Below are 13,604 nucleotides of genomic sequence, written 5' to 3'. Positions count from 1 at the left end.
ACTCTCTGTTGGCCCATTAGGCACTCAGCAGAAGCACTAGCCAGGCCAGCCTTAGTAAGGGAAATTACATGTTGTCGAATCCATACATAACCTCCATCCTTGCCACCTCAACCTCTTTGTTTAGGGGTCTATTGAACTAGCACTGGAGTGCTGGGGAAAGAAGCTGACTCACATCCATAGCGAGTTATTTTGTCCACCTCATCATTAAGAGCCTCCTGTGCAGTTGATGTCCTTTGGCGGGCATTCACATGGGACACAAATACCTTCACAGTCTGTGCCAATTCAAAGAGGTCTTAACTAATGTTCTGGTCTCCACTCAATATGTCCTTAATCCCAGTCCCCATTTGTCACAATTTTTACCCATCTTGGTTAACTTCTACCTATCTTCAACATTATTTCATCTAGACCCCCTCTCACCCACTTTTCCTTTCCAGGTTATTCTGAAGCAAATTCCAGACATCATATCACTTTATCTTGAATATTTCTGTATCTCTAAAATATAAGTGCTATTTTAAAATAACCACAATACTACTTCACACCAAAACCCAAAATCATTTTACATCAAATATCTGTTTAAATGTCCTGAACTATCTCAAGCATCCAAATAAAGTCCAAACACCGAAAAGAGTTAATATCTATTAAATCTCTTTTAATCCATGTTTTCCTTTTTCTCCTTTGTTGCAGTATATTTGTTGAAGAAACCCAGTTGTCTTTCAAGTTTCCCATAGTCCTGATTTGCTGATTATAATCCTATGTTAACATATTCTTCTATCCCCTGTATTGCCTAAAATTTAACGGTTGTATCTGGAGGCTAAATCAGATCCAGGTTTGATTCTTTCTTGCAAAACAACTTCTTGGGTAGTGTTATGTGCTTTCCTTAGGGGGCACATAGTCTTCTTTTCATGTTGGAATGTTATCAGTCATTGATGATCATTGCTAGAGCCCTAAAATCATGCAGGGTTGAAAAGAGGGATATCCTATCACTTTCTTCATTTGTTATCTATACCAATATATATTACTATAAAATACACACACACACACATTCTATAGAGAAATTTTCCTTCATCAACAATTTGGTTACCCAGAAATACAGTTCATGTAGAGAAAGTAGAACAAATGCTTTGCTTTTTTCCCCAAATTTCAAAGTAACAAGTTGATTTCCTGGCATCCTCTAAGTTGACCAATGAATTTTATTTTAATATCATTATGAACTCATGCATTTAAACATATCTGATGTGTTTCAAACCATTCCAGTTGTTATCTTCATTGATGCTTAAATCATATCATCTTTGCCAGTGAGAACCAATCCACATTGGCTCTTGGATCCTGTTGAGTCGTCTTTCATAGTTGCCAAGATGTTCCAGGCTCATCTTGTACATTTCCTGCCCCAGAGCTGAAATCACCCATTTCTTCAAGAAGCCTTAGTTCCTTTTAGTAGGAAATGGTATATAGAGATCACAATCCGGGCATTACTAGTTTGGTCATTATTTCTAGGTCTTTTCAGTAAACAAAGCTAGGAGATTCTGTTGTTAATTGTTTTATAGCTTTATTTAGGATACCTTATGAGTTCATACTGACACTTCCAAGTCAAGCCCAGGATTTACTTAACTTTATCAGTCTTACACCTGTACTTCCTTCATCATGAATTCTTTCTGATCACCTCAGCCAGAAGTGATAGGTCTTTCTTTGAATTATACCACCTCTTCAACAACTTTTGTCACAATCAACATATTAATCTTTGATTTGTTATTTTTGTGTGTATCTTAGTTTCCCTACCAAATGGTAAGCAATTTGAGACCAGAGTCCCCGTCTTTTTACTCTTTGTTAAATTAAGATAAAATTTGTAAAGTGCTAGTGCATTTCCTGACACATAAATATCCCTTTCTCTTTGAATCCCTCAAAATATGGAACAGGACTATACATGTACTAAATTTAAAACATAATTGTTAAATGGATAAATACAAAATCAGGTTTATCCTCAACTTTCCAGATATAAAGTACCAGAAACCCTCATTTTAGTGGCAATTACGTTAAAGATATTAAAGTTGTTTGAAATAAGTTTTATTTCACAGATATAAAACAATTCTGAACATTTACAACTTATACAAAGACTGGTAGCTTTTATATTTTAAAAAGTGCTACACTAAGAGAGCAGGAAAGAAATGGAGACCACAATAACATTCCAAATTATAGGTTCAGGGAATGGGAATATGAAGAAAGTATTTTAATTTTCTACAAAATCCCAAAACCAGTTTTGATGGAAGGAAAATGAATACTGGATCTAAAAACAGTGTGAAATCACACTTTGGTCTGTAAACACATTTAATTTTGTTTTTTCATTCAGATGTACACATAAAAATTATATAAGGGGTCACTAAAATGAACCATTCAAAGGTATAATACAAGAGAGGTAGGGAACAAAAATGAAAGGATTTATTTTGGTAGCTCTTCAATAATGATACGAGACACTGAATTCCACCCCGTAGAGGCATCTCCTTTCGGGTAATCTGAGCAAGTTCCAACCCAGATAGCAATGTCTACTAGTCCGGCACCAATTCCTTCACAGAGTCCTTCCACTGCAAAACAAGGTGAGAATTACAGATCTCTATAGAACAAAAAGCAAAAACCTTTAGCTCAACTGTATTACTTCAGCAAGCTAGGTTAAATCTACTTAATGTACAGGGAATTAAAAATGCTAATACTTAATAAAGGTCTCATACAGATAAGTTCTCTTTTTCTTAGCACATAAATATTTTTTAAAGATGTATACATATCCATTCTATGAAATAAGCTTCACGGGGAATTTTCTTAGAGGTTTTAATCATAAAGGGAGACTTTGTTTAGTTACAGAGATGACCTAAAACAAAAAAAGCAATTTATTTGACTAAACAAAGGAAGCCTACACTTTTAAAAGCCAAGACTTCGACGTGATATGTAAGTCTTTTGTAAAGAAAGCTCTTTCCAACACTTACCTGTATACACTTGATGGTATTCAACTAGAAAAAAAAAGGACTTTTATAACATTAAAAGAAAATTCTAGCGTAATCATTATATCAGTCCTTCAATCCAGAATTTCCTCACCGTGAAAAAAACAAAAAACTAAGTAAATCCTGTTTTTCCTCTGTGTTTTTATGCTTTATAAACACGTGCCTTTTCACAGGTCCTCTCGACTTTCACATACTAATATATATAAGTTGCATTCCTTCTTATCAAGGCTCTTCTCCAACATTAAAAAAAATTCCCCCAGTGTTGATTTTAATAGGCAAAAGGTACAACCCCTTTGACGTCTGTGTCAGGGGGAAAAGGTTGGCAGATTGGCACATTCTTTAAGAAAATGGGTTCTTACATATAAGTAGGGTAGGGATGACCGCATGTGACTGGTTAGTTTTCCTATCTGGTTAAGGTTAGTGCATTTGAACCGAGCCAGGGGTTGCAGGCCTAAAGCAATCTGCTTCCACCAGCTGTGACATCAGTGAATTGAAGGCAAGTCCCTCTGAATCTGGGGACCTGTGACTGGTTCAGGCCCCTTTCAAAGTTGGGAGAACTAAGCAGTGCATGCCCACAATCCCATTTAATCTAGAATTCTCAATATCATGCCAGGTGAGAAAGCCTGGAAATCCTCATGTTCTCCCAAGGTCTTGACATCCACGGCCTAAAAATTTGTTCACTTCATCCCACAGGAGGTCAGACAAGTTTGCGTTTAGTGTCAGCCTCACACGGGACGGGGAGAGTCAAGTGGTCACTTCATGGTCTTTAACAAATGAAATAATGTTTTTTGAATGAATGAACATTTTTTCTGTGATAAGGTAGTATTGCAGCTTATTAAGCACTTAAACTATGTTGGATTAGGGGTTCTCAACCTGTTTTCCTCCTAGATCCAGGTAAGAAGATGACATCCTAATGTATGTCAAACTCCCATGGACATATCCAAGGCTTCACGTCATCCTCTGATGTGCAGACTGTAAGTGCATCCCTTTCCTTTCCCTCAAGAAAGAGTATCAGTGTGCAAGGGAAAGTGAATTTATTATAGAGGTAACCTTTAACTCATCTTAAGACAAAACCTGTTATGAATAACAAATTACTTCTGACATTCTACCCAACTGATCACACCAAATAAGTTTCCACAACATGGTTGGGAAATGCTACGTTAAATAATTTACAAAGTATATGTATGTATAGGTCACAGTTCCTAGGCCTGAGAGCTTACATTATAGCAAGATATTAACACACACATTTAAAGATACTACAATAGAAAGTAAGTTGCTTATATCAACTACTATTTAAACACATATCACTTCCTAGTCAAATTTTGTATTTTATACCCAGATTTAAAAAATTTTAGTTACTGCTTCTCAGATGGAAAGCACCTCTTCCTTTACAGAACTTAGTGAAAAGGCTTTTTCATCTGATCAAACCTTGTCTTGGGAGACAAGAGAGCAGGGCTCTGGTTTCTGCTCTCCAGGACAGAGTCGACTGTTCAGGGTAAGACACTTTATTTCCCTGGACCTCCTCTATGTGCAGAGAGAAGGGGTTAAAGTATCTTCTTTACATCTTGAGGATATTGTGGGGATCTGAGGAAGAAAATGGAAGGGATGCCCTTGATTTCTTAGGGATAAATGTGCTCTATTAATTTGGGGGATCAGTATCTGACTTGATCCCTAAGAATGCTGAAATATTTCTTCTGGTTAGCAGTGAGGGGATCTCTTCTCTTCCCTCTGACATTTTTAAGTACAAGATTCGTGAGAAATCCTTTCAAGAAATCAGGGAAATAAAGCTATCGCTATTGACATCTTGTGATTCTCTCGGCATGTGTTGTGTTATGGTGTGCCACACTCCCAGCTCCTGCCACACAGCAACTCAAGAAAGCAAAATAGCTGGCAGCCAAATACTCATAGTGGTGTGTCTGGGTGATGACATTAATAGGTAGTTTTTTCCCCTTCTACTTTTTGGTAGCTTCTAAACTCTTTCAATGAACCTTAAAATACAGCAAAACAAACCCCAAAAAACTCAACAAAAACAAAACAAAACAAAACAAAAAACCCAATAGTTTTGGGGTTTTTTGGCCACGCACAGCATGCGGGATCTTCCCTGACCAGGGATGGAACCCGCGCCCCCTGCAGTGCGAGCGTAGGGTTTTAACCACTGGACCACCAGGGAAGTCCAAGGTTTTTTTTTTTTAACAGCTTAAGTGACCACTGGTTTAATTGAATGTCGTTTCTTTTATAGGAGGTAGAAGCAAACAGAGAGTGCAGGAATAATATAGAAATGTTCTCTTTTACAAATGCAGCAGACTGTACCTACCTTTTTAAAGAACAAGGCAGAGAAATCAGCCTTCTTATCAATCTAAGCTAGTGATTCTCAAGCTTGGCTGAACATTGAGATAACCAGGAGAGACTTTGGAAGTTCCATTGCCTGGGGTGCAACCAGACCCATTAAGTCAGCCTTCATGGTGGAGTGTTACCCAGGCACGGTGATTTTTTAAAGTTCCCCAGTTGAACACAAGGTATAGCTAAGGTTGAAAACCACTGCTCTACGGCATTATTGGCTATTTTGCCATTTCATCTAACTCAGTGATTTTCAACCTTGCGATCTTTTAAAAAATACAGCTGCTGGGGTCTTACCCCAAGATTCTGATTCAGTTGATCAGAGATGAGACCCAGGCATCCACATAGTTTTTAAAAGATCTATAAGAAATTCTGAAGTGCAACCAGGATGGAGAATTACACACAGAAGGCTTGCTATGACCTACCATGATAGTGGACTCAAAACTAATCTTTGGTCTCTAAAGATCTGAGGCACATTCTGCAACGTCACCATTCTACGTACCAGAGGAAGTGCGATGAATATTAATTGTCGAATTCAGTTCAGGGCTTCCTTGGTCCAAATAAATTATGGCTTCAATAGGAAGAGGTCCTGAACATTCAGCTCCATTGAACGTGAAATACCAACGCTGACAGCATGCGCTTCTGCATTTTAACCGAAGCGAGCCACTGAACAAAACTCTTAGGGCGCTGTTCGAACGCATCTTTGTGAATGTACACTCCTGTCACAAACACAGAAATAGGGTTTAATTATTAGCATTTTCAATTTTAATTAAAAAGATGCTTTCAAATTGTATTGTGCATTTTATTTAACTATCCTTTTCCCCAAACTGCGTTTAAAAAGCTTAGTTTTTACAGAGGGAAAGCAGTTCTCTGCAAGATGGAAAAGAGACTCTGATATTAGAAACTCTAAGAAAATAGAATTATGGCTTTCTTAAGAGTTATTCACTCCATTGAGGGTATCTTTCAGTTTTTACCAAAAAACAGCCAGTCTTCAGTATTTTAGACCAAAACAGTCTATATATTTACTTTTCTTTTTATTCCAAAATTATTTCCTATGTTCTGGATACTATAGATACAACAGTAAACAACACAGAATCCCTGTCCTCATGGAACTTACATTCTAGACTAGCACTGCCCATATATATTACTTTGACCTGTTTCTTTCTTTTTTTTTTTTTTTAGTATTTATTTATTTATTTGACTGCGCTGGGTCTTAGTTGAGGCATGCGAGATCTTCATTGCCTTGTGCGGGATCTTTTAGTTGCGGCATCTTTTAGTTGCAGCATGCGGGATCTAGCTACCTGACCAGAGATTGAACCTGGGCCCCCTGCATTGGGAGCACGGAGTCTTAACCACTGGACCACCAGGGAAGTCTCTGACCTGTTTCTTTTTAAGCAACAGGAAACAGTATCAGGAGTAAAGCATAGGTGGGGTTTTTAGTCTTTACCTATATGACACAATGATAAGACCCAGGTCTTTGCAAAATTTGTTTGTCTATTGGCTCATGGTCCTACTACCTTTTACCTGTAGAAGGCTCCCAAACCCATTCTGACCACTGCTAAAAGGAACTTGAAAACATATTGTATTAATAATCCAGAGTCCATAGGGCAAGTTTTTAGAGAGAACTCAGCCAGCAACTTTTGATGAACTATAAATAAGCAACCAGTCTATCAACGTCAGGTGTTTAAAGAAGTAGGCAACATTTTAACAAAATGCTTTCTAAGAAATCACGTGTGAAAATATAACTGGTCACAGTCACCAAACTATGGAAGCTATATGGAAATTCTACCACACAGAAATCAAATCAAGACAGTCTCAAACATTTTTATAGATAATAGAGCGGACATTAAAGAGCTGAAAGAGGAGCAGGGATAATACACAGATTGCTACTTAGAACCTGAGAGCTTTATGAAAATAAAATCTCTTCTATTTGCCTGGTGGTAGTAGTGGTTAATATCAAGGAATAATATATTGTGGATAGAGAACCGTGTACAGAGTCTGTCAACAAAAGAAGAAAGAGGCTTGAAATGGCACCAACTTCAACTCTGTGCCATCCCAGTGGACTTGCCAGTTACTTTGGAAGCAAACACTAATCAAAGTGACTGAGTCATTAATCCAAATGCATTGCCAGACAGGCTATTTTGAGTAATTTTTCTCCCTAAATATTACAGAATAATTTTAAATGGTCATTGTAGTGTATCTCTGGTCCATTCTACTTCTCTTAAGCTTAGCAATTTTAAGCTGGGCCTGCTACCCAGAATAAGGACAAATACCAATGGACTTCCCACCTCTAGATAATTCCAATCATGTGTTAATTTCTTGGATATTTCTTTTCACCTTTATATCTGGAGCCACAGCAGAATTTCCTAGACTAATTTAAATTCACTTTAGGACAAGATTGGAAAGTTGCTTACTGTCCAACACAGACACCTATGCTCTCCCTTTTTGTTTCCATTTTTAAAAAAAAGAGTAAGTTATTTTAAGTATTGTTAGGGTTAAAATAATATGGTGATATATTTATCTCAGAAATAGCTTTATAAAATTAATTCTGAAATGTTATCAATGTTTTCACTAATTCTAAGTTAGAAGTCACATGGTACCCATTCCTTAATATTTTCTGTCTTTTAGTAAAAATAAAATAAAATCACACTTAAAATTACCACTCAACTATGAAAACCTTTAAGTTTTACTTCAACTTTAAAATAATTCAGACTCTACTTACCGCAATTTTTCCAAGGTCTATGCCATAATTCAGTGAACTCCACGAACACTGCTTATAGTTAGGCGTCCAGGACTCCTCAAAGACTTCCCTCAGGCATTCCCCCTTTTCTCCTTTGAATCCATCTCGACCTGGGATCCCAGGGGTACCAGGGATGCCATTGGCCCCAGGGCTCCCATCTCGCCCAGGCACCCCCGCGGGCCCTTGTAAGCACATGCCATTATACTGCAACAGAAAAAAGAAAGGGGGAAAAATTCCCTTCACTTAAGAGTCAAAGACTCAATCTGATCAGAACTGCATTTATTTTGAGGCCTTGGAGTCAAGAATCCCTTCATACCACTTGCCCATGTTCCAGATGAACATTAGTTATTTCTTATCTATAAAGAACTGATTTTTAAAGTTATTTCTAAAATATTGAGATTTCTTTCCTATTCTTTTTTTTTTTTGCAGACTTTACACACACACACAAAGAAGAGAAAATGTTTTCATTTGCCTGCTTTTTTCTACTGCTCATTAAAAGCATACATAATTTTTAAATGGCTGTATTCTAAGGTAGACATAATTTGATATACGGCTCTTTTCTTCTAACCCTACATATTGTAAAGAGACTTGGATTTCAGAATTATACATTTACAATTTTATGCAAACATTGCACTATTTTGGGATCGTTATTTCTATTTTTTTTCTATCGTTAACATTATTGTAATGAAAATCTTTATCCACATAGCTTTTTTCTTCTTTTCAATGATTTCCCTAAGATAAATTCTCAGAGATATAATTATAAAATAAAATCTTAACTCAATAGTTATCTTACACTGGCAATATCTCTAAGTTGGATAAGCACACCTGCTTCTCCTCCCTATTTTCATGTGGAGGAAGTGTTGGAACACTTCTGGCCTCCAACCCCACTCAGCCCTCCCCACCAAGAAGAAGGAATAAATAATCTCATTGCAAGTGACCATTAGTCTTTAATAGGGTGGCCGTAATCTAACAAACTCTTAAGTGCTAGGATTATCTCTGTTTTCCTTGGGGGGGTGGTGCCGTAGTATCACATAGAAGTTGAGTGATAGATTCTAGAGTCATATACTCTGGATTTTAATACTGGCTCCACCACTTATTAGCTATGTGAGATAGAGCAAGTTAGTCAACATTTCAATGCCTGTTTCCTTAACTGAAATATGGGGAAAAATAATAAAGATTCTTACCTTGTAGGAGATTTAAGTGAGATAATACATAAAATGTGCTAGAGCAGTACCTGGCACATAGTATAGTCAGCCATGATTGTTCTTATTATTTCCTCAAGACCATGTGAGATGGTGGCCCAGGGCAAGTGTGTCCACTCCCTTGAGTGGACTAGGACTGGGGAAGAGAGCATTAGCAAACCTGCTGGCTAACACACATAGCCATAAGCCACACACAGCAATACAGCTGCATCGGTGGTAAAGCTGGATCTCCATCTGCCTAATCCTCGTGCCTATCCCTGAATTGGTCCATTTTTAGACCCTTCAAACCGCAAGCCCAATTCATTTAAATTTTTACTTTGACAATCCCTATTTGTATAAATGATCTAATGCTATCATTCTCTATAAATATACTGTCCAGTGAGAACCAAAAAAATCAAGATTCCTTATATATTAAAATAACTTCAAAGCTTTTTTTTTTTAACATCTTTATTGGAGTATAATTGCTTTATAATGTTGTGTTAGTTTCTGCTGTATAACAAAGTGAATCAGCTATATGTATACATATATCCCCATATCCTCTCGCTCTTGCATCTCCCTCCTACCCTCCCTATCCCACCCCTCTAGGTGGTCACAAAGCACGGAGTTGATCTCCCTATGCTATTCAGCTACTTCTACTAGCTATCTATTTTACATTTGGTAGTGTATGTATGTCCATGCCACTCTCTCACTTCGTCCCAACTTACCCTTCCCCCTCCCTGTGTCCTCAAGTCCATTCTCTACGTCTGCATCTTTATTTCTGTCCTGCCCCTAGGTTCATCCGAACCATTTTTTTTTTTAGATTCCATATATATGTGTTAGCATACGGTATTTGTTTTTCTCTTTCTGACTTACTTCACTCTGTATGACAGACTCTAGGTCCATCCACCTCACTACATATAGCTCAATTTCGTTTCTTTTTATGGCTGAGTAATATTCCATTGTATATATGTGCCACATTTTCTTTATCCATTCATCTGTCGATGGACACTTAGGTTGCTTCCATGTCCTGGCTATTGTAAATAGTGCTGCAATGAACATTGTGGTACATGACTCTTTTTGAATTATGGTTTTCTCAGGGTATATGCCCAGTAGTGGGATTACTGGGTCGTATGGTAGTTCTATCTTTAGTTTTTTTAAGGAACCTCCATGCTGTTCTCCATAGTGGCTGTATCAATTTACATTCCCACCAACAGTGCAAGAGGGTTCCCTTTTCTCCACACCCTCTCCAGCATTTATTGTTTGTAGATTTTTTGATGATGGCCATTCTGACCGGTGTGAGGTGATACCTCATTGTAGTTTTGATTTGCATTTCTCTAACAAAGCTTATTTTTTAATTTCACCATCTAGGATTGGATATGGTCATATTATTAAATTCAGTAATGACACTGCCTAGGAAAGATCCTTATGTATCTAATGTTTGCCAATCAATCTTCTCACATCACCAATTTGATCTTTATTTTGCTAAATGATTTTTATGACTTTGACCAGTGCCATTTTCCTGACTTTAAGAAAAAAAAAAGACACTTCTATTTATTTGCTGCCAGAGAAATAATAAGAAACGTATTTAACAAAATTGCAAAAGTACTCAAAGACATGCTAAAGTATAAAACATTCTAGTTGGCTTAATTTTACACTTAATTTTCATTTTGGTAGATATACTTTAATTTTATTTAGATTTAAATTTAAATTTAGTAGATATACTTTAATTTTCATTTAGTAGATAGGTTACTTTCACTAGCAGATATATGCAATGTTTACACATAGATTTCAAGTGGGAAGGGAGAAACAATAAAACTTCTGGTATTCTTTGATTTTTTTTTTCACTGTTATTCCCCTCAGAGCAAAGTTTTATTTTTCTATATATGAGCAGTTCTTAACAGGGGACAATTTTGTCCCCCAGAGGATACCTGGCAATGTCTGGAGACATTTTCGGTTGTCACAGCTTGGGAGGGAGAGATTGCTATTGGCACCTAGTGGGTAGATGGCAGGGATGCTGCTAAGCATGCTAGATGCACAGCCCAGTCCCCGCAACAAAGAATCATCTAGCCCCAAAAGTCAATTGCGCCATGGTTGAGAATTTTTATTCACCTTTTTATCTAAAAACTGCATTTCAGAGACCACATAATTTTACTGAATTCGGTTCCACAGATATTACATCTGCCTTCTTTCACTTCTTTCACTAACCCAGCACATGATTAGTATCAGGTAGGGGTTCCATAAATGTCTGCGGAAAGAACCCCTGTTTCTTTCACTGGCCACCAGGGGGCAGAGCTTGTTGCACGCTTGAAAGGAAGGCTTTGAAAGATCCTGTACAAAGAAGCTGCTTTATAGAATCTGTTGAAACCTTAATGACTGTGTGGCTTCTTTCCCCCCAGCAAAACCAAATCCAATCTACAGGATGCACCTGAGCCAGGCTGCACAATAAAGTTTTCCAAGTCGGACTAGAGTTGTGGGAAACCGCAGGTACTGTAAATCCTTGGAGGGAAAGAAAAAAAGTTGCTAGCTTTATAGGGAAAGGGGGTATTTTGTGTATCATAACGACAGATTCATAAAATGCAGACTGCACATGAACCACATTCATTTGGTAGAGTTTTAAACAATTTAGGCACTAAAAATAGAACTGTAGCCCTGAACACACAGTCTGCTTTGTGGAGAAAAATTACATAGCACCACACCAAAAAGTGCAGTGTGGAACGGCAGGAATTTTTTTACAGAGCTTTTGAATCTGGCATAGAACTAGCTGCCAGGGAGCTTGGCTTATTAGCTCAGTTTACAATGGCAGCTTAACAAATTCGAAACAGTTTTTTATCAAAAAAATGCCCCCTCTTATGTCCTGCAAAGCCTGTAACCCATATTTGTCTGCTTAAAGATTGAAGTTTATTATATGCCAAGGAATATGGTGGTTTTGAAATGATCACTCTTGCTCCAGGGTAGAGAACCACTCTGCCCTTCACTGGGTTTGTTGACTTTTAGAAGGAAAGAGCTTTAAGTAAACAGACCTTCCCATAGATTACCCCTTCAGAAAGCACTTGGGCTATTTATTTGCTCTCCTGGTAACTGTCTTCTCCCTTAGTTCAGCTGTGATGCTCCTACCTGGTGGTCACAGGCTGAAGACCCAGGGTGTCTGGAAGGGCTGCCCATCTGTCTAAACAGAACAATGAAATGGGTCCTTGGAGGGTTAGTGCTGGGCCCCTTCATTTCCCCTTCTGATCGTAAACCCTCTGAACAATTCCTGGCCCAGCTGTCGTCCAACAAAGTAAACTGCAGCCCATACTCCCTAGGAAGATGACCCAACATGACTCACTGTCATCAAGTTACAAAGAGTTGGACGGATGTTGGGTGAGGATCGTTATTCTCTCCCGCTGGCAGACGTGGCCACCAGCCCCAAGAGAGGACACGTTGCAAGTCCCTGGCCCAGGCCCACCCAGGAGATCAGTTAGTCCAGGGTGTCCCAGGCAGCTCCCTGGCCCACGTTCTAACCTACCCAAGCTCCTCATTCTACTCTCATTGCAGCCCTAACCCTCTCCATCCCTGGGGGGGGGGTGGGGGGGGTGGGGGGGTGGGGGGTCGGGAATCGATGGGGGCTCAGAGGTCAGAAATTATTGGGCGACTCCCTGTACTCTGGGGCGTCCCACACGACCCGTGGGGCATCTCTGGTTCACGATGGCCCTCTCATATCGGTCTCCCTCGCCAGTTCCAGGACTCCACTACCCGCAAAGCCCAGGTCCTTCCTTCCCCGTAGACTCAGACAAAGCGGGACCCCCAGGCGCACGCAAGACATACACCCCCTCCCCCGTCCCCGCTCGGGGCTCTGTCCCCTCCACCGGACTCACCAGGTCCACCACCTCCCTCTGCCGGAGCAGAGCCTTTTGCTTCCCCTTGGGGGTCTCGGAGGCGCTCGACGGCGCCCGCAGCTGCAGCAGCAGGAGCAGCAGGAGGCCGAGGAGCCGCTGCGGGGAGGCGGTGGCGGGGCCCTGGAGGCGCATGGCGCGCGGCGGCCCCGGGACGCGCAGAGCAGGCGAGGAGGAGGAGGAGGCGACGACCCGGGAGCCGGGACGTGATCACAATCCGGCCCCGCCGCGCTCCGAGGCCACCGCCGGCTGCATCAATGCGCCTTTCAGCCGCATGCTTCCCTCCCGCCCCTCTCCCTCCCGCCCCCCGGACACAGGAGTTTCCCTCCCGTCATAGGTCGGAGCCCTCACCCCGAGCCCGACGCGGGGCGGGCCGACAGCCGGGCCCGCCCCCTCCGTAGGCCACTCTGCCCGCGCGGACCCTCGGGGGCCGTGCAGACCGCTGGGATCAGCCCCCTGCAGAGGCGGGGGAGGGGATTGGGGTTGG

General features: G+C 40.1%; 1 protein-coding gene across 1 annotated transcript; it reads right to left on the bottom strand.

Moving 5' to 3' along the window:
- Window positions 1-2,175: 2,175 nt before the first annotated feature.
- Window positions 2,176-13,397, bottom strand: CTHRC1 (collagen triple helix repeat containing 1). The gene is made up of 4 exons (XM_061171823.1): window positions 13,100-13,397; window positions 8,047-8,268; window positions 5,827-6,043; window positions 2,176-2,576 (listed from the first exon to the last, which is right to left on the bottom strand). Exons 1-4 carry the CDS (start codon window positions 13,250-13,252, stop codon window positions 2,434-2,436), a joined length of 735 nt encoding a protein of 244 aa, XP_061027806.1. The 5' UTR covers window positions 13,253-13,397; the 3' UTR covers window positions 2,176-2,433.
- Between the last annotated feature and the right edge of the window lie 207 nt (window positions 13,398-13,604).

Source organism: Eubalaena glacialis, chromosome 17, assembly GCF_028564815.1.
Source record: "Eubalaena glacialis isolate mEubGla1 chromosome 17, mEubGla1.1.hap2.+ XY, whole genome shotgun sequence".
Classification (NCBI taxonomy): domain Eukaryota; kingdom Metazoa; phylum Chordata; class Mammalia; order Artiodactyla; family Balaenidae; genus Eubalaena; species Eubalaena glacialis.
The sequence above is the reverse complement of the archived record's forward strand: the minus strand, read 5'-3'. Positions and strand labels throughout refer to the sequence as shown.

Bases quoted from the DNA above. Each gene is read 5' to 3' on its own strand.
- CTHRC1 (XM_061171823.1), bottom strand. From the start codon at position 13,252: ATGCGCCTCCAGGGCCCCGCCACCGCCTCCCCGCAGCGGCTCCTCGGC. The intron at 8,269-13,099 runs GTGAGTCCGGTG...TTTCTGTTGCAG, and splicing joins AGAGGGAGGTGGTGGACCTG to TATAATGGCATGTGCTTACA. The intron at 6,044-8,046 runs GTAAGTAGAGTC...TGTTTGTGACAG, and splicing joins TAGACCTTGGAAAAATTGCG to GAGTGTACATTCACAAAGAT.